At 45.1% G+C, this 25,658-nt stretch overlaps 1 protein-coding gene across 1 annotated transcript in view; it reads right to left on the bottom strand.

Annotated features, from left to right (window-relative positions):
- LOC126161936 (E3 SUMO-protein ligase RanBP2-like) overlaps positions 1 to 25,658 on the bottom strand; it is a 329,323-nt gene that overhangs the window by 284,909 nt on the left and 18,756 nt on the right. The window contains exon 2 of the mRNA XM_049918109.1: positions 12,056 to 12,281. Within this exon, the coding sequence (XP_049774066.1) occupies positions 12,056 to 12,281 (226 nt within the window). The remainder of the gene's footprint in view (positions 1 to 12,055; positions 12,282 to 25,658) is intronic.

Genomic DNA, 25,658 nt, shown 5'->3' with positions numbered 1-25,658 from the left:
TCGAGCCTTTCCAGTTAGTAGAGGAAGACTCGCATGTTGTTTGCCTGGAGGGTCTTAGGAAATCTTCACGGGAGTACTCCTACTGTCTTTTACGGCTGTGTAGCTGGAGGCTTCGCCCCTTGAGACGAGAGTGTGATGGCTTGTTGCACAGCTGGACAGGGGGATGGCAATGGTACCTTGACACTGGGTGATTTCACAACCTCAGATCTGAGTTTGAGGTCACATGTCTGTGTGGCCATGTCCTTCATGGAGCGAGGGGTAACAAGAACAGAACTATAAGTGCCAGACAGGAGAACACAGGGTTTGCAACCAGCCAACAGCTTGTGAGCGACTGGGTAAGGCATCCTCCACTTGGACTTATCAGTCAAAGTTCTTTTACTACAGTGTTCTGAACTTTTTTTTTTTTAAATAAATTAAGGATTTTTTTTCCCAAAATGCCAATCCATAAAATTTTGATTTATTTTCTGTTGATTAGTACCATGTAGTTCCACATTCCCTGAAAAAAAAGGGGAGCTTCCAATTTTAGGTTGATCAGGTTTTATAAACAATTTAAATTTTTGCCATACATAAAACCTGTTTTATTACCACATTATCACATAACAGGCTCATAAAAATCAAAACCTAGCCTTATTTAACATAATTTTAGCTTTGAAAGATGAGTAAGAGACTCATTTTTCAAGCATTTTAAATGGTTCCAAAATGTTTGCGACAGGTCCAAAGACTTCAGTGCACTCTGTTTTGTACTGAAATTAGCCAGTTGGTTGGTTGGTTGATTTAAAGGAGAGGGGGGGGGGGAGGAGACAGGCAAACTGCGAGGTCATCGGTCCCTTGTTTCCAGTAGAACAACTACCCAAGGGAAACAAGAAAAAAGAAGACGTACGGCACAATAATAGGAGAAAGGACAACAAACACTACAATAGACAAAACATGACAAGAAAACCACAGGGATACGCAAGAAACAAGGAGATGAGATTAAAAACAAGGAAGCAGATTACTATGGCTGGCTGACCATGAGAATAAAAAAGGAGAAGCCAGCCACTCTGCAACACATTAAAACCTCCGCCCTAAAACTCCTAGGATGGAGGACACACAGGGACAATGGGCATGCACTAAAAACTTAGAACACATAATAAAACCCACCCTCACAAATAAAACGTAAAACTAAAGCTGGTAGGGTGATGGGAAAGTTGAAAGTCCACCGCAAAGTGGCTAAAAGTAGTCAGTCCACCAGAAGGTGGACAACTGTCATTTGGGAGCCACAGTGACACTGAGGTGGGTCCTCGCAACGGAGGATGTAACCATGTGTGAGCCACGTATGGCCAATGCGGAACCGACAAAGGACAAATGATTCCCTGCAAGAAGCCCGCAGGGAAGACTTCCACACATTTTCAGTCTCCTTACTGACCTGCGCACTGTTATGCCACTCCGTCTCCCAAAGCCAAACAACCTAGCGGTGTAAGACAGAACGCCAAGTCAGTTTCAGAGATGCCCATCTCCAGGGGCGGTTTCCACATAGCCCGTTTGGCCAGCCTGTTGACACGTTCGTTGCCTGGGATTCTGAAGTTTCCTGGGATCCACACAAACACCACTGAGCGACTGGACTGTTCCAGGGCAGAGATGGACTCCTGTGTGTTCGCTACCAAAGGATGGCGAGGGTAGCGCTGGTGGATAGCTTGTATGCTGCTCAGGGAGTCAGAACATAGAAGATACAACTCACCAGAACAAGAACAGATTTACTGAAGTGCACGAGATATGGCCACAAGCTCTGCAATGAATACACTACAGCCAGCGGGCAAGGAATGCTGTTCAATATAATCTCTGTGGACACAGGCGAAGCCAACATTACCATCAGCCATTGAGCCGTCAGTGTAAACAACTTCAGGGCCTTGAACACGTCAAGAATCTAGAGGAAGTGACAGAGTGGCGAAGTTAACAGAGTCCTTAGGGCCATGCAAAAAGTCCAGACGAAACTTTGGCCGAGATGTACACCATGAAGGTGTACGTGAATGGACCTCAAGTGGAGGTGGTAAAGGCAAGGACTCCAGTTCGGAGATAAGGGATCGCAAGCAAACCACAATCTTGAGCCCTGACCTGGGCTGCCGATGCAGGAGATGCACTGCCATTGGCGGGAAAAGGAGATGGTGATTCAGATGCGCAGGAGAACTATGAACATGTGCAATGTAACTGCCGAGCAGTTGTGCACGTCAGATCCGCAATGGAGGGACTCCGGCCTCCACCAAGACACTGGTCACTGGACTAGTTCTAAAAGCTCACATCGCTAGGTGACCACCACAATGGTGCACTGGGTCGAGTAAACACAACGCTGAGGGCGCCGCCAAACCGTAAACCAGACTCCCATAGTCAAGGCGGGATTGAACAAGGGCTCTGTAGAGCAGCAGCAGCGCAGAGCGATTTGCACCACAGTTGATGTTGCTCAGGCAGTGGAGGACATTGAGGTGCTGCCAGAACTTCTGCTTAAGCTAACGAAGGTGATGTAGCCAAGTAAATCGGGCGTCGAAAACCAGTCCTAAAAATCGATATGTCTCCACTACAGTGAGTGTATCGTCATGAAGTTCTCATGCTGGATGAATGGTACAATGCCAACAGAAGTGCATGACATATGACTTCGTGGCTGAAACTGGAAGCCACGGGCTAGAGCCCAAGACTGCGCCTTGTGAATGGCTCAGCAACACCAGTACTGGAGAGCAATACAAAATGCCGAAGTTATCCGCATACAGAGAAGGAGACCGGCGGCCCTACAGCTGGTTCTAGGCCATTAATGGTTACTAAAAATAGAGATATACTCAATACAGAGCCCTGCGGAACACCATTCTCCTGAATACGTGGGGAACTATGGGAGGCACCATCTAGGACATGGAAAGTACGGAGCGACAGGAAGTTCTGGATAAAAATCAGGAGCAGGCCCCAGAGACCCCATTCATACAATGTGGCAAGGGTATAATGCCGTCAGGACATGTTGTATGCTTTACGTAAATCAAAATGACGGCAACAAGGTGCTGGCGCCTGGTAAAGGCTGTTCGGACGGCAGACTCGAGGGACACAAGAGTATCAGTTGTAGAGCGACCCTGGCGGAAGCCACCCTGACATGGAGCCAGTAAGTTGTTCGACTGGGGTTTAAGGTTCAAACAGCAAGGTAGTCCATTCAGATGAATTTACATCTCACAAAAGTCATAACAATAAAAGGTAAAAGGTTAAAAAAACGTGAAAGTGCAGTCATGGTGTCAATGGTGAAAACAAAAGGAGGGAAGACAGCAAGTGGGCAACCCCAAGGCTATGCTAGGGGGCAAGAAATATCCCTCCTGATGCAGTACAGGCACGACCACCTGCTATTCAAAAACGTTCAACCGGTAGAATGTAAAAGTGCTTGTTATAAAAGGAGAATAACCAAATCTAAAAAGCGATAAAAACAGAGCAAAAGGGAGAGAAAAGAGGATCTTAGCCAGGGAGGGGAGTCAGAAATCTCCAAACACAGCTTACAGTGGGAGACACCCCAACCCTCACCGCATTGTCACAACTCCAGAGGGAGATTAGAAACCTTAGAAGTAAAAATAAAAACCACTTTCGCGAAGGAAACTGAGAACCAGTTCAACCATCCGGGAATCATCTGTCAATATTAAAGGTAAAGTGCGGGGAAGTCTGTACTTAGTACGCAGAGCCAAAAGAAGGGGGCATTCCACCAAAATGTGGGCTACTGACTGGAAGGCTCCACAACCACAAAGTGGGGGTGGCTCATTACGTAAAAGAAAACCATGAGTCAGCCTGGTATGGCGGATGTGGAGACGACAAAGGGTGGTCGAGTCCTTTTGGGACAGGCAGAAAGAAGAACACCATGGGCAGGTGTCACCTTAATCGCACGAACTTTATTTGACAGGGAGGTAGCCTCCCAAGAGTTGGCCAATGATTGCGCGAAGTGGGATTTGATATGAAGCTGTCAATCCACTGCAGAAGGGATGACATAAGAGGGAGGGAGGGGGGGTAAGTGACTGCTCCCCCAGCCAAACGATCAGCAAGCTCATTACCTGGGATACCCACATGGCCAGGGACCCAAAGGAAGTCAAGAGAACAAGCAGTATGATGAAGATCAGCGAGACAGTCATGGATGGCCAAGACCTAGGGATGACGGGAGAAACCCTGGTCAATAACCTGAAAGCCACTTATTGAGTCTGTAAGTAACTAAACGCGGTTGAGTGGGGACTGGGAATTTCCCAGGCCCTTACCTTTAATAAACACCCCACATGCAGCTGGCAGGAGATGATTTTCCATGCCAACAGAGGACGTGAAGGCATATCCCACACAATCAGCAGGTTTAGAGGTTTAGAGCCATCCGTGTAAAGAACAACAGCATCCCGAAACTCCCATAACATTTGTCGGAAAAAACAATGGGACACCATTGGGGGAACGGAATCTTTCAGACCTCAGCAGAGATCCATTCCAATCCAGGGCCGAAGAACTAACCAAAGGGAGGCGGAGGGGTGGGGGATGTGGGAGACAGGACAAAGAAGGAAGCTGAGAATCACAGCGAAGAGACGCAAGGTGGAGCCCAACCCGTAAACCCGCCCGAGGGCGGGAATCAGGAGGGCGTCGTCCTTGGTCTGGGAACAGGATAGAATAGGAAAGATGAGTGGGAGAGGAACAGACGGCGACTGTATAAGAAACCAGAAGCTGGGACCACTGAACAGAAAGGGGGGAGGGGGGGGGAGATCCCAGCTTCAACCAGCAGGGAGCCAGTAGACCACATGACTCCAGGACACAACCCAACCGCCGACACACCATACTTTCCAGCAGCTTACAGCGAATGTTAGTGAGGCTGATGGACCAATAGCTATCCACATCAAGTGGATTTTTACCGGCTTTTAGCATCGGAATGATGGTGCTCTTCCGACACTGCAATGGAAAGACGCTATCGCACCAGATCCGGTTGAGATGATGAGAAGATGTTGCTTGTAGTCAGATGAGAGATGTTTAATCCTCTTACTGTGGATCCAATCCGGCCCAGGAGCAGTCTCGGGGCAATGTGCAAGGGTGCTGAGGAGCTACCACACTGTAAATGGGGCTTTATAGGGTTCACTGTGGTGTGCACTGATTCAGAGGACTTTCCTTTCCATCTGCCATTTGAGGATGCACAAGGCTGGGGGTTAGTTTTCCGACACTTAGGCTCGAGCAGAGTGCTCGGCAGTCGCATTTGCGTTGGTAGACAACATGCCATTGATGTTAATGCCAGAGACACCTGTTCGGGTCTGATACCCAAAAAGAGACGTCCAATTCTCATCCAGACTTGGGAAGGTGACATATGGAACCCAATGGTAGACACGTACCTTTCCCAACACTCCTGTTTCAGTCGTTTTATAAGCAGGTGAACGTGAGCACGGAGCCGCTTAAAGGCTATTAGGTACTCTATGGAGGGTGCCGCTTACGTCTCTGTAGAGCTCGCCGATGCTCTAATTGCCTCAGCGACTTCCAGCGACCACCAAGGGACTGTCTTTCGCCAGGGGGCACCCTAGAGAACGAGGGATAGAATTTTTTGCCGCTGAACCGATCATTGTGGTGACCTGCTCAATCACAACATGGATGGCACCATGTGGCAGAGAGGTGACAGCAGAGGTGAAGGCTACCCAGTCTGCCTTGTTTAAGGCCCATCTGGGTAGACGTCTGTGGGCATGGCGCCGGGGAAGTAACAGGAAGATGGAGAAGTGGTCACTACCACACAGGTCATCATGTGTTCTCTCATGGACAGGTGAGAGAAGCCCTGCACTGCAAATTGAAAATCAATGGCCGAGTAACTACTTATGACCCTCACTGAAATATGTGGCAACCCCAGTATTTAAGAGGCAGAGGTCGAGTTGGGACAGTAAATTTTTAACATCTCTGCCATGGCCAGTAAGCATGGTGCAACCCCAGTAGGGGTTATGGGCATTAAAACCTCCCAGAAGTAGGGGAGGTTTAGGGAATTGATCGATCAGTGCCACCAATACGTTCAGGGGTACCGCACCATCTAGAGGGAGATATATGTTGCAGATGTTTATTTCCTGTGTCACCCATATCCTGACAGCCACAGCTTGAAGAGAAGTTTGAAGATGCACAGGTTCACTACATAGTGAGTTCAGGACAAATGCAAACTCCACCAGACAATCTATTACATTCACTACAGTTCTTGTAATATCCCCTGTAGCCACATAGGGCAGGGATCGACATTGTGGGGAACCAGGTTTCCTGAAGGGAAATACAGAAAGCAGATGTAAAGCTTAACAGTGGCCATAGCCCAGTGAGGTGGTGGAAAAAACCACTGCAATTCAACTGGAGGATGACATTGTGAGGCTGGGAAGGCATAAAGAGTGCAAGGAAGTAGGTTATGTCTCAGGGTCACTTACTGCCACCGACTTATTTTCTGAACAGGCTATATCCATTCTATCTGAGGGTCTGACGAGATCTAGGTCCTCAGTGGACACCAGAATCTTCATATCATCAGACTTGGAGTTGGGTTGATTTCGGGGGAAGACTAAACTGCGAGGTCATCAGTCTCATCAGATCAGGGAAGAATGGGGAAGGAAGTCGGCCATGCTCTTTCAAAGGAACCATCACGGCATTTGCCTGAAGCGATTTAGCAAAATCACGAAAACCTTAATCAGGATGGCCGGACGCGGGATTGAACCGTCGTCCTCCCGAATGAGAGTCCAGTGTGCTAAGCACTGCGCCTCCTTGCTCGGTCCAGACTCAAGAGTTTGTAGGCATCAGTGGTGTGGGTGCCACTGCAATTCTCTTGGTCTTGGGGGGTCTTCTTTCTGGATTTCTCTCACTGATCCTTGGGTTTCTCTAACTGGGAGGGCTTCATTGATTCAGTCTCCAGGACTTAGGATGATCTTTTAAGCCCTACAACCAGCTACTTTTGGGCACTTCAGCCACTGGCAGGTGTCATCTTTTCCACTAGCAGAAACCTGGGAGGGTAGTGACCCAAGGGACCCCTTCCTAGCGAGAGGAGCCAAAGAAGACCCATTCTTCTGCGACTAAGTAGTGGGGACTGGTATCCTCGAAGGTTGGGGGACAGTGCTCCAGAGGTAGTGAAAGAAGAGCCCCCCCCCCCCCCCCCCGCCATCATGGGGGCAGGTGTAGTGTTCCGGCTCTGGGAGCCTATAGGAACTTGCAGAACTGTTCTCATAGTAGCGGCATAAGAGGAGTTCATAGCCACAGTATGTAGGCACTCTAATTTCCTCTTAGCCTCAGTCTAGGACAGTCGGTCCAGGGTCTTTCATTTCATAATTTTCCATTCTTGCTGTAAAATACTGCAGTCTGGTGAGCAAGGGGAATGATGCTCTCCACAGTTGACACAGATGGGAGGCAGGGAACATGGAGTATTGGGATGGGATGAGTGTCCACAATCTCAACATGCGATGCTGAAGTACAGCGGGAAGACATATGGCCAAACTTCCAGCACTTAATGCACCGCATTGGGAGGGATATATGGCTTGACATCACAGTGATAGACCATCGCCTTGAGCTTCTTGGGTAATGTATCGCCCTCGAAGGCCAAGATGAAGACACCGGTGGCAACCTGATTATCCCTCGGACCCCAATGGTTGCGCAGGACGAAATGAACTCCTCGTCAGTAAGTCGGTGCGCAGCTCTTCATCGGACTGCAAAACGAGGTCCCCGTGGAATATAATACCCTGGACCGTATTTAAGCACTTATGAGGGGTGATTGTAATGGAAACATCCCCCAGCTTGTCACAAGAGAGTAATGCCTGTGACCGGGCAGAGGATACCATTTTTATCATGACTGACCCTGACTGCATTTTGGGCAAGCCCTCCACCTCCCCAAAACCTGTCCTCTAAATGATCTACAAAAAACTGAGGCTTCATTGAGACAAAGGAGTCCCCATCAGCTCTCATACATGAGGTAACGGAGCGAATAAGGTCCGCTGCCATACTTCCTTGCACTGTACTGAGACTTTGAATGCTTAGAGACTGCTGGCATTCGAGCACCAGCAAGTGGTGATGTGGTACACTTCACTGCGCGTCATCTGCCCTGATGCCACCCACTCTGACCAGGTTCCCTCCCCACAGGTGCCAACCAGTTGCAGCAAAGGCCACCTGGCTGGATGGCCATTGCCTGGAGTCCCGATACCCAAGGGTGACAGGCATCTTCTCCTTGGCATATGTGGGGAACTAAAGGCGCAGGCATCAGCAGAGCAATCCTTGTGTAGTCAGAGGGCTACAACCAACAGGGTACATGGCAGCCTCACCACAACGGACTGGCTACCGTGCTGGATATGTGGTGGAAAGACTTCCATGGTCATCAGTGGCGCAGAAAACGACACTGCATAGTGGGTGGAGGAAAATGCACCCAGGAAGGTGTCCTCGACCAAGAGATGGAGTATGAGCGGGACTGCAATGCCTCAACGAGCAATTGGGCTAGAGTTCTTAATGCACAATGGACACAATGCACCATGTAAGGTGCCATTCCCGAATTGGGTCGCTCTTCAGGAAAATGTTGAAAAATGGCGCTCAAACCCTACAGGGGACCATACATGAAGGCTGAAAGGCGAGACACTCCTTTTAATTACCTCTTACGACAGGCAGGAATAATTTGTGCCTATTCTAACCCCGGGCCCGCAGGGGGGAAAATTAGTCAGTCAACGAACTAAAAATGTGTTCCACAGCTTCAGTATCGTCCTTTGATATAGAGTGATGCCTTCTTGTTGAACTAATATGAAATGGAGCACTTACAATAGAGTGATGCCTTCCTGTTGAACTAATAGGAAATGGAGCACTTACAATCTTCAAAACATTGTGAACATGAAGTGAGCACTGATGGCGTTGTTGCTATCCTTCAGCTGGTAAGCTTTATCCTGCAGCTGGTCTATGTGATAGCATGAAGTTCACTACAATTCAGTTTCACTCTTAACTGATGTCTATAATCCACCAGTCACAGTCTCACACACACACACACACACACACACACACACACACACACACGCCACTAACATTCCCCTTCACAGATTGTGAATCTGAATATTATCCTGCTGTTTCTAAGGTGTTGGCCGATCGAATGAAATTTCTTCTTTCTTGCTCTTTAAAGTGCATGCAATATGAGTTTGCCCATCAATTTAGACTCCAAAAATGTGTCTTCTGAATTCCTTTCACAGGAATAGTTTGTTTAGACCATTCTTCTTTTTCCTGTTCATGGAATTATTCAGTTTCCTCTTTGGACAAGAGAATGAGGGCTGTGGATGTGTAAGATTTCATGACTGTCATAAAATCCCGAGCATTCTGAAACGCAGCTGTATTTTGTGTGGAAAGATTATGTTTTGTAGCATGATGCTTCAGCAGGCCGCCTACACCATCACAAGGCCCCTTCCCGTGACCAATAGCATTGTATACCCAGTCAGTTGGCACAAGAATCTTACTCAATTGAAACAGCTGGCAATGATTTTTAAAATGACACTGAAAACCATCAGAAATAATGATGATCTTCGATACCCCTGTTTGCAGTTGAAGAATTTTGAGCATTGCTGTGTCATCACTTATAACTCCTAACACTTGTGGTTTTGTTTTGAAAATATGTCACTCCTGCAAAAATTACAACCTGGTCATTACTCCGATGAGAGTCTTGTACTTCTTGTGAGAGAGTTACAGACCAGTTCCCAGTAAAATCACAGTGAAGTACTAAAGCCTGTACACACACACACACACACACACACACACACACACACACACACACACACACACACACACACCTGCAGTGTGTTGTTGCAATTTCTTCATATGCTGGTGTGTTACTGTTTTCACTGACCGTTTGCTCAGTGCATCAATGAAACTCTGTCAAAGGCAACAGTTTTTGTAATTAGTTTAGTCATCACACAAAGTTCAAAATTTGCGTAATACACATATAAACAGACATCTCTAGGTGGGTGTGGGTCTACCCACTTAGGTCGTAGTGCATAAAATGTTTATCTTCCATTATGTGAAGTTGTATAGTTACTTTTGTAATTTCAAAAGTTTCTTTAATACTGCGCATTATGTACCTCTTCACTTTCCCAACTTTTTTACCTGTAACTGTTACCAGTTATAGTGTCTTTTTTGTTGGCACTCGGGCAAGAAGTCTCATTTATCTTCCAGATAAAATGACTTCACTATTTGAACTTTGGCTGCTTCTACAGGATGACCATAATAGGGATCTGGTCTTCCAAAGACCCCTTTTACAGACGTCACATTTCTTGATTTGTGTACCACGTACTTTGATACTGATGGAACATGGTTCAAAATTGTATTCTTTGAAAATGTCTCTGGAATAAAAGTTCAAACTTTTACTTTTTCACTGTAGGATGCACAATATTCAGCAACTGAATTGATATTTGTGAAAAATTCCTGGCATGAGGTGCAAGTGTTTTGGTTTATTTTTTTCTTAAGATGGAATTTCTACTTTGACGAGTGTGGTCAGTTTTTCTGTGTTGTATTCATCCATAGCTTTAATAATTTCTCTGCACTTTCTTGATGCATAGAGATTATGACACAACTTCACTGACCACAGTTCCTTAACAGGATTAACACCCAGCTCTGCAGTTGACTGATTCAGGGTATTTAATTCTTCCTCTACTGATGCAAAATCTACATCACCTGCACCATGGGAGGCTTCACCTATTTCAGATATTATCATTGTTGTTATTCTGTCAAGACATTTAGAACACAAAAAGCCGTCACTGGAAAAATCTTTACTTTGAAACATTCTTCAAATGAGAACCCTTATTTCCAACCTGAACAAAGTATGTTTATTTGTCTTATATATATATATATATATATATATATATATAACTCTAAAATGGTCGACAGACACACAAACGAACACATACATACACACAAAATTCAAGCTTTCGCAACAAACTGTTGCCTCATCAGGAAAGAGGGAAGGAGAGGGAAAGACGAAAGGATGTGGGTTTTAAGGGAGGGTATATTTTTCCTTCATGGAATGTTTCCTTCTATTATAACCATATATATAACTCTTATGGATATGCAAATAGTCAGCACACTTCACTCTCCTGTGGCCCCAGTCAGAACTCGTTTCAAACAGTCCTTTTCACAAAACACACTGCAACTGTGTCAACTGGTAAATTTCTCACAAAAACACAGAACTCACTGGATGGTCTCAAATTTCTTAGAAGCCTCCATCAGTGAACAAATTAGCACTGAACAACTACAATACAGAAACCTGCAATGAACAACCACAACAAAGAAACTCACAAGAAACTACAACAAAATCTAAGAAATATCTGCAACAATGAAAATGAAAAATAACTGCAACAAAGAAAGTGATGATATTTAACTTCAACAAAGACAATACAAATAAACATTGTAACAAAGAAATTAGTAAGAAACAACTTCAGTGGAGACATACATTACCCTTGAAAATAAAAAAATGATTTTTTAAAATAAAACCTCTCCAACTTAAAAAGTGGAAGCTCTCCTTTACAAAGAACCTAGTACTACATGGTACTAATCAACAGGAAAAAATTAACTTTTCTAGATTGGGCATTTTTTTAAAAAAAAATGTTTTTCTGTAAATTATAAAAAAAAATTCAAAAGGTGACAGTAAAAGAACAACAGATATGTCCAAATAGAAGATACCATTGTAGTCATAAAGCAATTATCTTTCAAATAAAAAAAAAAACTAACAACATATCAAAAACTGTTAGAGATACAGCATTTTAAAAAAATATCTGAAATTCGCATCTTCAAAAAGGTGTTTGCAGTGTCACCTTTGAAGGCTTTTTTTTTAATTGTGTTTATTACTTAATTCTAATTTTAACATATGCTAAATTCAGAAACATCCAAGACTATGAAGGTAACCCCCCCTGTGTGAAGTGATACAGATTATGCCACCAATATGTCTAATCAACATTTTAGAAAGGTGTTTTTTTTTAATTCTAAATAATTACAGGACAAAAGATTCACTAATATACTAACAAATAACACTTTGGAATCCAAATCTTAATGTACAATTAATATTAGCAATACAGCAGAAGCTTTATTTCAAGCTACCAACCTTTGAGGATTATATCAGGCTGAGAATGTTCCAGTTCTAATGAGCATTTGTACTCTGTTATTGCTTTCTCCTTCTGGCCAAGAGCTTCCAGTATTTGGGCAAAAAGTTTATGACCTGAGGCTGAATCTTCACGCACAGTCAGGTAACTGGAAATGTAACGCCTTGCAGATTCATAGTCTCCAACCTGATAATAGAGCTTGGCAATATTGTAGCACCGTAAGTTCCTCTGCAAAAACAAATGGCGGAAAACGAGTTAATGGTTGAATATCTACAAAAGCAATGTAGGGGCCTAAAACATAGGACACGAGTTACAACTTTTCTATCCCTTTGCATATTTACGACTTTGCATAAACTTGCTTCTGATAAACACACATTTCTGGTTACTAGACATGGTAAGTTTATTTACTTATTCTGTCTTGTATGGTCAACACTTATGGACTTACATGCTAAGCTGAAGCTGTTGTAAGCCAGCTAAAGTATTCCAAGACAGGAAACCAGAAACACAATGCAGGTGGCTCCCAAAGACAGTAGTGTTTAGGTTACAAGCATGAACAGTAATATAATAAGAAATTTCCTGGCAGATTAAAACTGTGTGCCGGACCGAGACTCGAATTTGGGACCTTTGCCTTTCACAGGCAAGTGCTCTACCAACTGAGCTACTAAGCACGACTCACGCACAATCCTCACAGCTTTACTTCCACCAGTACCACATCTCCTACGTTCTTCCAGGAGTGCTAGTTCAGCAAGGTTTGCAGGAGAGCTTCTGTGAAGTTTGGAAAGTAGGAGATGACGTTTAGCTTTCAGCTGAAAGCTGTTGCTACCAAGCATGGAGTTAGTTTGTGTAAAGGCCAGGGATATCCCTGCCAACAGAGTAGGAGAAGGGAAAGGTACTTAACACTGTTTGTCACAGGCATCAACATGGTTGGCCAGAGGGACAGGGAGGTGCAGAGCCACATATCAATTGGCCAGTTCTTAAAATGTGCCTGTGGACTGGTGCACCAACTATAGATAGGGAGGAAACAAGTGGCACCAGAATCCTTTAAAAATCCAGAATTTTCATATTCAAAAGAGTTCTCAGTCAGAAAATTTAGACGCCGACTTCATGTCCCTCAACGCCATCCTTGGGTAACTTCCGATTTAAGTATGTTTTCTCACTTTGAGTGGTGCTCTCAAATATCTGTCTTTAGTGATTGCTATATTGTTTAGTTCTCACCCCACAGAGTAACATAGGCTTTTGTTGTGCCAACAAATTAATGCTTTGTTTTTACTAATGCATAGAAGTAGCCCTCTTTGTAGTAGTTAGTCCGAATTCAATAAACAAGTGTTATTCAGACCCAGAGTTCCTTGAGCCTCCTAATTGACTCCTAATCTCTGCACTTCTCATAGGTGCCACGTGACAGTGTTTGGCACTGAACCGAGCAATCACCTGCCATCACTGGAAGTTTCTTTTTTGCATTTGCTGCTAACTGCTCAGAAATTGTGGACTGACCTGGACCACCCTTTAAATTATCATATGCTTCCTCTACACCAACTTCTATGCCAGGACAATTTGTACTTTCTTTGCAGGGTGCCATCACAATTACGGATTTTGCAAATGTTAGCGTTCCAAAAACAAGCAGTCAGACTTCAATATCTTACACACAATGAAAATAATAAAACATGTTCATGATATCTACATACCACTTAATGTGCACTGCGAGAGCAGAGTTAGTTATTATCTGAAATGTACTGGGAGCATATGGCTAGCTTATTGTATGCTATGGATGTGGTTGTGAGTAGGTACGACAATGTCACTACTTAGTCATCTGCAGGAGGTCAAAATGTTTTGTTACTGGCAAAGGGCCAATTAACAATGAATGTATCCGTTCACATGGATAACATTTCCTGCCATAGCTTTTTCTGTCTGCACCACAGTTATTTTATACCAGTCAATATTTTGAGGCATTTCCTGTACTGGGGAAAAAAGGAAGCAGAAAGAAAGCTACTATTGTCCACTGTGAGTGTACAGCAATAATACTGCCATTTCAAAAATTAATAGATACTACAATTTATAATTATTAGGTGATATCATATGGCTCTAATTACACTATAAATGGAAATTAACATGATCTTACAATCACCTTACAAGGAAAGGTACACAGGGGTAGGACTGTCTTCTTGAGATCACCTATATGGCTGTGAAGGTTACGGTCCCTGGTACAATACTCAGCAGTCATTCATGCTGGTGACAAAATCTCTGAATTTCTTACGATTTACTAGAGACTTGATAATAGCATTTGTTTCAAAACAGTACCACAGCCTATTAGTTACGTTATTTGGCTGGTATGCTGAAGTCTGAGGGTTTGAATTCCATTGGATGCAATATTTTCCTCATCCTTAGAGCAACGACGTAACTTTATTCATGGAATTGGTCTAAATGTATTTTTTTTTTCAATTTCTAATCCTTTGCCACATGATTTTAACTATCATATTACATTTCTTACTTGCTCCCATATCTTTTGTACATGTTTCATTTGGAATTTTTGCCACGCAATTTTTTGGAGCAAATGTATTCCATAAAGCCAAAGAAGATTCCCAGGAGTTATGGTGGACTTCATATAGCTGCTTTGCGTGCATATAATGACCAATCATGTATTGTTATTTTGTTTGTCTCATGTCAATATCTCCACATTGCCGCAGTTCAAGGTAACTGTGCCTTTACCGTCAGTGCCAATGGCACAATTTCTGGTTGAAAGCTGGCAACAGCATTATCAGAGATTTACAATGTTTTCTGAAGATCATGAAAACATTATCAGCTTATTGCAAGAAGGGTTCTTGGCTCAGAACTTTGCTTGCTAAATCTGCATACACTACAGCAACATTATCTGAACATTCAACTGCAATATTGAGAGAGAACACATTGAAGTTTTGTCTCACAGTGGTCAACTGCAGTCAGCACCACAGTATGATGACAGTTAACAGCAGAATGCAACAGGATTTCACACTGCCGTTTTGAAAGTAAATTAAGAGTTTTATTGGCCTAGACAGTTGAAACTGTCTCCAGAAAATCTTTCACCTTTAGAAATTCATTATGAACAACAATATAAACCCACAAAAACTGCGAAGCACTACATCAGATCAATACATCACCTTCTCTTTGCGGAAGAGTGGAAGATTTGACTAACACCTGATGATCATTACAAAAAATGTTGGCGGCAGCTAAATACCAATGGATGACCCAGGCATGCAGTCCCAGAGGTTCAGCATTGCAGATGTGCCATTCATGTTTAGGGTCAGTAATACATATATGCTTCATTATTTGTGATATGGAAGCAAAAGTGACCTCTTGCTGAAAATTTTGATTTTTGAGTTATTGTAACTTTTACATCCAACATTAATTCTGAACAACTTGTAAAAAATCTATCTCTAAATTTTGGTGAGTTATGTCATGATGAATGTGTGTGATGGAAAAGGGCTGTTTTAAGATAATGTGTTTTAAAGTTTCATTTTATTACCACTATTTAACTGGACATATTTCAGAAACAAATTCTGTATAAATATTACGCTAAAAATGTCCATTGTGAAAGAGTACAGAGTTTTTTAAAGTTAACATTAAACATGTGACTTATAGGACATTACAATTCAGACTTATAGGACATTACAATGCACATAAATTTAAAACTAAGTAAATTGGCCCCAAATTGAGAGAATTAGTGAACCCTATGCTACATTTTTGGCAGAATATTGAAATTTTCATTCTACACTATGGTCAACTGCAAATTGACAACCTCTGTAGACATTTATGTATCTCATATAAAAAGGAACCACTTGTCTGGCATTTTTGTGATCACAAATTGTTCTTTTATGCAAATCTACTGAATGCTCCTTAAAATGCTTCTAAAACTTAGAAGATGCTATTACATATGCAACAACAAAATTTTGGAAAGGGCCTCTCATCGGGTCAATGTTATTTCTGCATAACAAGAGGTATGTTTTCAGAAGACTGACATTGATTGCTTTTGATGCCATTGACTCCCGTTGGATTGAAACAACTTCCAAATCGATACAAGCATGTACAAAATGAAATAATTATTACAATATACACAAGAAAAAGGAACTGGATATATCAGACATTATTGAAAGTTTTTGCTTGTACTGAAAATTTTACTTTTCCGACAAGAGGTCCCTTTTCGCTTTTTGTCTCACATTTTGAGTAGTTTGAGGTCCATGTAGTATCAGGACAAGACCTTCTTACATTTCATCCAGCCCTACAGTCATATTTTAGGTGACTATGTTTTGTTTCAAAGACAATAATGCACAAGTACCCCATTCCCGAATTGTGGACACTTTTCTCCAGAAGGCAGTAATCAACTAAATGTTATAGACTACAGTGTCTGCTGATACTTATTAAGCCAACCAAGCATGCTGGGCCGAAGTTGATACTTCCAGTTCATTGTTGGAAAAGCACTTCACACACTGGATGGTCTTATCCTGTGGACAACATGCCCAAGGAGGATTCAAAAAAGTTAAAAAGCGTGGGGCAGAGCACTGAATATTACTCAGCACCAGATTGTGACTTCAACATTGTACTTTAGAAGAGAATTCCTTTTTTTTGCTAAGAATTTTGTTTTTATTTCATAGCAAGTTTTTTTCCTGTCAGTCTCATTCTTTTAGTTCCTGCTCCCCATGAAGCTAAGCTCATGCCCACAAAGTTAAGTTCAATAATGTAGAATATCTAAGCTCTAATTTGTTAATATTATCTGCAACAAATAGAAAATTTGGTGAGCAAATAATTATGTTAAACTACATAATTCAGCTCTCAAAATTCCACATCACCACCAACACACTACATCAGCTATTCTAATACAAAGAATGGAAATTATTCAATCTTTTGTCTTTTTCCATTTCAGGGAACATCAGACATAAAAAATTGTCTCAAAAGTATTTACTTTCCTTCCGCACAATGAGTTAAAACTAACCCACAAAAGCATTTTGATAGTCATTGCTCTGTGTCATTTAAAGACAATTCCTAAAAGTTGCCAAATTATAGGCCTAATTCTTATACAAAAAATATTGCTCTTTGTCTAACTTTCAAAAATGTCTAACTTGGCAGTTTTTTAATTTTGCGTGGATATGGTAACGAGACTACTCAATCTTTAATCCTGCAATTTGTACACTGGTTACAACAACTAGCAGAGAGCTGATTGAGTGCATTTCATGGGTAGACCACTTTACTGTAAAGCACACTGTATTTTGTTCACCTTCATTTTCATGGTTACGATGTTGCGTATTAGCGTATTAGCAGTTAAAAATTTGTGGAATTCTGTTTGGTAAAAATTGGAATCAACCAAAACAGCTTCAACAAAATCTGAGATACTGCAGTGGGGAGACTGGGCCAGTTGGCACGGAGTGACCCACAAAACTTCTGAAAGTTTCTCTGTACCTCACTACACCAAGTCATTCAACACCCAAGTATTTGGGCTCCTTCACAAAGGTCACTAAGCACAAAAGGCAATATCATAAAATATATTTCAAGTCATCCAACCACATCCCTGAAATGTCCTGATCACCTTCACAGAATATGTCTTACGACTGTCCCCAACTTGTAAGTTATATGCTCCATGGGCAATATGCACAATTTCCTTTGAAATGACATGCTACGAGTTAGTTTAACGGGTATGTATAAGCGATCTGTTTGTTTTATGGCTATATGCTGTTAACTTTCAGAGTGCTACATAACTTAATGGCTTAAATCAGTCCACATTACGAGTGAAAAACACATTGACCAACATACGTATCTACTATAGGAATAGTGGTTTTTCCAGAAGAAACTACCTGACATTAGATTTAATATTTGCTTATCACATGTTAGAAACCTTATGCTATCTGGAAATGAGATTTGTGTGCTGCATACTGAAGTCCTTTCTGCACAGCTGATAGCTTTAGTAACCTTTTTTTTTTAGTTCCTTGTGTTGTAGCTGTGAACAAAGGTATTATTTTTAATTTCAATAGGTTATATGTTTCAGCTCTGTACAAGAAATACAAAATTCCAGCATTAATGTAGAACATAATGCTCCGAAACTCTGGGTGTAAAGAAAAAAATAAATGATAATTTTTAGAAGTTTTAGTTGGTGTCACAAAGGTAATTTATTGTAACTTCTTGTATTAGCATCTGGGTTAGTTCACAGAGGCAAGTTGGAGCAATTGAAAGTATAGTAGTATAAGCTTTGCTTGTAATTGTTTTTTCTTTTGTTATAATCTGGGTGCCCCCCATGAATCATGGACCTTGCCATTGGTGGGGAGGCTTGCATGCCTCAGCAATACAGATAGCCGTACCGCAGGTGCAACCACAATGAAGGGGTATCTGTTGAGAGGCCAGACAAACGCGTGGTTCCCGAGAGGGTCAGCAGCCTTTTCAGTAGCTGCAGGGGCAACAGTCTGGATGATTGACATATCAAGCCTTGTAACACTAACGAAAACAGCTTTGTTGTGCTGGTACTGCAAACGGCTGAAAGCAAGGGGAAACTACAGCCGTAATTTTTCCCAAGGGCATGCAGCTTTACTGTACGGTTAAATGACGATGGCGTCCTCTTGGGTAAAATATTCCGGAGGTAAAATAGTCCCCCACTTACTTCTCTGGGCAGGGACAACTCAGGAGGATGTTGTTATCAGGAGAAAGAAAACTGGCAATCTACACATTGGAGCGTGGAATGTCAGATCCCTTAATCAGGCAGGTATGTTAGAAAATTTAAAAAGGCAAATGGATAGGGTAAAGATAGATATAGTGGGAATTAGTGAAGTTTGGTGGCAGGAGGAACAAGACTTCTGGTCAGGTAAATACAGGGTTATAAATACAAAATCAAATAGGGGTAATGCAGGAGTAGGTTTAATCATGAATAGGAAAATAGGAATGCGGGTAAGCTAATACAAACAGCAAGTGAACACATTATTGTAGCCAAGATAGATACGAAGGCCACACCTACCACAATAGTACAAGTTTATATGCCAACTAGCTCCGCAGATGAAGAGATTGATGAAATGTATGATGAGATAAAAGAAATTATTCAGATAGTGATGGGAGACGAGAAATTAATAGTCATGGGTGACTGGAAATTGATAGTAGGAAAAGGAAGAGAAGGAAACGTAGTAGGTGAATTTGGAATGGGAGTAAGGAATGAAAGAGGAAGCCGCCTGGTAGAATTCGCACAGAGCGTAACTTAATCAGAGATAATACTTGGTTCAAGAATCATGAAAGAAGGTTGTAGACATGGAAGAACCCTGGAGATACTAAAAGGTTTCAGATGGATTATATAATGGTAAGACAGATTTAGGAACCAGATTTTAAATTGTAAGACATTTCCAGGGGCAGATGTGGACTCTGACCACAATCTATTGATTATGAACTGTAGATTAAAACTGAAGAAACTGCAAAAATGTGGGAATTTAAGGAGATGGGACCTGGTTGGTTGGTTGGTTTGTGGGATTAAAGGGACCAGACTGCGACGGTCATCGGTCCCTTAAAAAAAAAAACCACCCAAAGAGAATAAAAACGAACAACAGGAAAGACGTCAGACGACACAGGACAAGAAATACTCCGACAAAGAACAGACAAAACAAATTAAAATCACACCGAGTGTGACAGTGGTTGGCCAACCATAGAGAAAAAAGGGAAAAGTCAACCACCGAAAAACGCATTAAAAAAGCAGACTAAAATCGTAGGCCATAGGCCAGAATCAACACAAAAAACACAAACATTTACATTAAGCGATAAAATCCCCCTGCCCGAATAAAACGCAAAACTAAGTCCGCTATAGCAGAGTCGTCAGTTAAAAGCGCAGGGAGCGTATTAGGCAGCGCAAAAGTCTGCCTGAGCACAGTTAAAAGGGCGCACTCCAACAGAATATGGACCACCGTCAAGGATGCCCCACAACGACAAAGAGGTGGATCCTCACGACACAGTAAATAACTGTGCATCAGTCGGGTGTGGCCAATGCGGAGCCGACAAAGGACGACTGAGTCCCTGCGGGTGGCTCGCATGGATGACTGCCAAACAGTCGTCGTCTCCTTGATACAACGGAGTTTGTTTGGCACGGGCAGGTTGCGCCATTCAGTGTCCCAGAAATCGAAAACTTTGCGGCGTAATAGTGCCCGCAATCAGTCGCCGGGAGGCCAATCTCCAGAGGTGGTTTACTGGTGGCCTCTTTCACCAGGCGGTCAACATTCTCATTGCCGGGTATCCCAACATGGCCTGGGGTCCACACAAAGACCACAGAGCGGCCGTGACGTGCAAGAGTATGCAGGGACTCATGGATAGCCATCACCAGACGAGAACGAGGAAAACACTGGTCGAGAGCTCGTAAACCACTCAGGGAATCGCTACAGATAACGAAGGACTCACCTGAGCAGGAGCGGATATACTCTAGGGCTCGAAAGATGGCGACCAGCTCAGCAGTGTAAACGCTGCAGCCAGCCGCCAAGGAACGTTGTTCGGAATGGTCCCCTAGAGTTAGCGCATAACCGACTCGACCAGCAACCATCGAGCCGTCAGTGTAAACAATGCCAGAGCCCTGATACGTGGCCAGGATGGAATAAAAGCGGCGGCACAAGGCCTCTGGAGGGACTGAGTCCTTCGGGCCCTGTGCCAAGTTGAGCCGAAGGCAAGGGCGAAGCACACCCCACGGGGGTGTACGCAGAGGTGCCCGGAAAGTAGGTGGAACAGGGAAAAACCCAAGCCCGGAGAGAAGCTCCTTGACGCGTACGGCGATCGGACAACACGACCGGGGCCGACGGCCTGGCAGATGGACGACCGACTGCGGGAACAGGACACGGTAATTTGGATGCCCGGGCAAGCTAAAAACATGGGCAGCATAAGCAGCCAGTAACTGTTAGCGTCGTAACCGCAGTGGAGGGACACCTGCCTTCACTAGAATGCTGTCCACAGGGCTGGTGCGGCAAGCACCAGTGGCAAGGCGTATCCCGCTATGGAGGATTGGGTCCAGCACCCGCAACGCAAATGGGGATGCTGAGCCATAAGCCAGGCTTCCATAATCCAGACGAGACTGGATTAACGCCTGGTAGAGCCGTAACAGGGTAGATCTGTCGGCGCCCCAGCGGGTGTGGCTCAAGCATCGCAGAGCATTTAGATGCCACCAACACGCCTGCTTGAGCTGCCGGATATGAGGCAGCCAAGTCAACCGGGCATTGAAAACCACCCCCAAAAACCTGTGCGATTCCACCACTGAAAGAAGCTGAGGCTCCAGGTGGACAGTACGCCGCCGGCAGAAATGCGTAACGCAGGTCTTGGCTGTCGAAAACTGGAACCCATGAGCTACAGCCCAAGACTGCGCCTTGCGGATAGCACCCTGTAGCTGACGTTCAACAGCTGCAATGCCAGTAGAGCTGTAGTAAAGGCAGAAGTCGTCAGCATACAGGGAAGCGGAGACCGAATTTCCCACCGCTACAGCGAGCCCGTTTATTGCGATTAAAAACAGGCAGACACTGAGGACAGATCCCTGTGGTACCCCGTTCTCCTGGACGTGGGAGGAACTATGAGAGGCCGCGACTTGCAAGCGGAAGGTACGATATGACAGAAAATTTCTGATAAAGATCGGCAGAGGGCTCCGAAGGCCCCATCCATGTAGCGTAGAAAGGATATGATGACGCCATGTCGTATCGTACGCCTTCCGCATGTCGAAAAAGACAGCGACCAGGTACTGACGGCGGGCAAAGGCAGTACGGATGGCCGACTCCAGGCTCACCAGATTGTCGGCAGCAGAGCGGCCTTTACGGAACCCACCCTGAGACGGAGCCAGAAGGCCCCGAGACTCCAGTACCCAATTCAAGTGCCGGCTCACCATCCTTTCAAGAAGCTTACAAAGAACGTTGGTGAGGCTAGTGGGGCGGTAGCTGTCCACCTCCAAAGGACTCTTGCCCGGTTTCAAAACGGGGATGACAAGGCTTTCCCGCCATTGCAACGGAAACTCACCCTCGACCCAAATGTGGTTGTAAAGGTCGAGGAGCCGTCGCTGGCAGTCCACTGAAAGGTGTTTCAGCATCTGACAGTGGATGCTATCTGGCCCAGGAGCGGTATCAGGACAAGTGGCGAGGGCACTGCGAAATTCCCACTCACTGAATGGAACATTGTAAGATTCAGGATGGTGGGTGCGAAAAGAAAGGCTCCGACGTTCCATCCGCTCTTTAATGGAGCGGAAGGCCAGTGGGTAAGTGGAAGAAGCGGAACTCATAGCAAAATGCTCTGCCAAGCGGTTTGCAATGACGTCTGAGTCTGTACAAACTGCTCCATTCAGTGAGAGCGCAGGGACGATGGCAGGGGTCCGATGGCCATAGAGGCGTCGGATCTTGGCCCACACCTGCGATGGAGAGACATGGAGGCCAATGGTGGACACATACCGCTCCCAGCACTCTTGCTTGCTTTGGCGGATAATGCGGCGGGTCCGCGCACGCAGCCGTTTGAAGGTGATTAGGTTTTCAATGCAGGGATGTCGCTTGTGACGCTGGAGTGCCCACCGGCGATCTTTAATCGCTTCAGCGATCGCAGGTGATCAAGGCACAGTCAGCCGCCGAGGGGACCCAGAAGAACGGGGAATGGCAGATTCGGCAGCAGTAACGACGCTGGTGGTGACTGAGTGAACCACCGCATCAATGTCGGCATTAGAGAGAAGCTCAATAGCGGCAATAGAGGAGAACGAGTCCCAGTCAGCCTTATTCATAGCCCATCTACTGAGGTGCCCAGAAGAGTGACGTTGCGGCAGTGCCAGAAGGATCGGAAAGTGGTCACTGCCACACAAGTCGTCATGCACTCTCCATTCGACAGACGGTAAGAGGCTAGGGCTACAGATCGAAAGGTCGATGGCGGAGTACGTGCCATGAGCCACACTGAAGTGTGTGAAGAAACCATCATTTAAGAGTGAAAGATCGAGCTGTGCCAATAAATGCTCAATGGTTGCGCCTCGACCTGTTGCCACTGACCCACCCCACAGAGGGTTATGGGCGTTGAAGTCGCCCAGTAACAAGAAAGGTGACGGCAATTGGGCTAGCAGCACAGCCAGCTCATGCTGCACGACATCACCATCCGGTGGAAGGTAAAGACTGCAGATGGTAATAGCCTGTGTCGTCCACACCCTAACAGCGACAGCCTCTAAAGCTGTTTGTAGAGGGACAGACTCGCTGTGAAGAGAGTTAAGGACATAGATGCAGACGCCACCAGACACCCTTTCATAAGCTGCTCGGTTCTTACAATAACCCCGATAGCCTCTGAGGGCGGGGGTTCACATTGCTGGAAACCAAGTTTCCTGAAGAGCAATGCAGAAGAAAGGGTGAAGGCTGATAAGTTGTCGGAGCTCAGCTAGATGTTTGAAGAAACCGCTGCAGTTCCACTGGAGGATGGTGTTTTCCATGTCTGTGAAAGCCGTGACGGGACTGGGAAGGCAGATTACACCGCTGGGTCACCTGCTGCCTCCGATGGAGCACCCGTGCAAATGCTATCCATTGCATCCGAGGGACCGGCGAGATCGAGGTCCTCAGCGGACGCCAGAATCTCCACCTCGTTCCCAGACGCAGAGCTTGTAGGAAGCAGTGGGACAGGTGCCACCGCAATATCGTTGGTCTTGGGGACTTTCTTCTTTTTCTGCTTGTCACGCTGTGCCTTCGGTGGTTCAGGCTTCATGGGCTTCACTGGGTCAGTCTCAGGGACAGACGACGACCGTGAGGCCCTACGACCAGGGACTGGTGGTTGTTTCAGCCACTTGCGGGTGTCCGCTTTTCCACTGGCTGGAACTTGCGAAGGGAGGACCCCAAGGGATCCCTTCCTGGCGAGAGTAGCCGAAGAAGGCTTACGCTTCTCCGGCTGGGAAGGGGGAGCTGATGTCCCCGATGGTTGGGAGGGTGTTGCTCCTGAAGAAGATGGAGCAGGAGCAACAGGGTGTGAAGTGCCCCCCAAAATCAAGGGGGCTGTTGGATTCTGACCAATCATAGAACCAACCACACGGGACGACACAGGAGATGGAAGAACCAGCATTACAGCAGCGGCGTACGTTGACGTCATTGGCACAGGATGGAGCCTCTCATATTTCCGCCTAGCCTCAGAGTAGGTCAGGCGGTTCAGGGTTTTATATTCCATTATCTTCCGTTCTTTCTGGAATATCCTACAGTCCAGCGAGCAGGGGGAATGGTGTTCTCCACAATTAACACAGATGGGAGGCGGAGCACATGGAGTATTGGGACGCAAAGGACGTCCACAATCTAGACATGTGATGCCGGAAGTACAGCGGGATGGCATGTGCCCAAACTTCCAGCATTTAAAACACAGCATTGGAGGAGGGATGTATGGCTTCACATCACAGCGGTAAACCATCACCTTGACCTTTTCGGGTAAATCATCACCTTCAAAGGCCAAGACGAAGGCACCGGCGGCTACCAGATTATCCCTCGGACCCCGATGGACGCGCCGGACGAAGTGAACACCCACTCGTTCTAGATTGGCGCATAGTTCATCGTCGGACTGCAGTAGAAGATCCCTGTGGAATATAATACCCTGGACCATGTTTAAACTTTTATGGGGAGTGATGGTGACAAACAACCCCCAACTTGTCACAAGTGAGCAACCTCCGTGACTGGCCAGAGGATGCTGTTTTGATGAGAACCGACCCAGAGCGCATTTTGGACAAGCCCTCCACCTCCCCGAACTTGTCCTCTAAATGCTCCACAAAAAACTGAGGCTTGATTTGCATAAAAGATTCACCATCGACCCACGTACAGACAAGGTACTGGGGTGAATAATCTCCACTGCCTTCTTTAGCCATGCGTTCCTCCCATGGAGTGGCCAGGGAGGGAAATGATCTTGGATTGAACTGCTTGCCGTTGAGGTTAGACCTCGATCGCTTAGAGACTGCTGGTGGAGGCCCACCAGCGAGAGATTATGTACCACACTTCATTGCGGGTCATCCACCATGATGCCACCCACTCCAACCAGGGGCTCTCCCCACGGGCGCCACCCAGCCACAGCAAATACCACCTGGCAGGATGGCCTTTGCCGGGAGTCCCGATGCCCCAGAGGGATAGGCATCTACTCCTTGGCCTACGTGGGGAGGTAGCAGCTCAGGCATCAGCAGTGTGATCCCTGTGTAGTCAGGGGGCTACCACCAAGAGGGAACATGACAACCCCACCACAACGGACTGGCTACCGTGCTGGATGTCGGGTGTCGAAATATCCATGTACATCACGAGGGCAAATATGGAAGTGCACAATGGAGGGAATGTATGCTATCCGGAACACACTGCTGCCGATGTTGCCGGAAGCCTGAAGGAAGTCCAACTCCATGACAATATCGGGTGTGCCAGATCTTAGGGCAAGATGGATATATAATACACCACGTAAGGCGTCCTTCCCCAAATGGTACGCACTAACAGAAAATTTTGAAAGGTAGTGGTCAAACCCCTTAGGGGACCATCACATTAAGGCCCAAACGTTTGAGACTCCTTTTAGTCGCCTCTTATGACAGGCAGGAATACCGCGGGGCTATTCTTACCCCCCGAACCCGCAGGGGGCGAGATGGGACCTGGATAAACTGACTAAACAAGAGCTTTTACAGAGTTTCAGGGAGAG

The sequence above is a fragment of the Schistocerca cancellata genome, chromosome 2, assembly GCF_023864275.1.
Source record: "Schistocerca cancellata isolate TAMUIC-IGC-003103 chromosome 2, iqSchCanc2.1, whole genome shotgun sequence".
NCBI lineage: Eukaryota > Metazoa > Arthropoda > Insecta > Orthoptera > Acrididae > Schistocerca > Schistocerca cancellata.
This window is presented reverse-complemented; position numbering and strand designations above follow the sequence as displayed.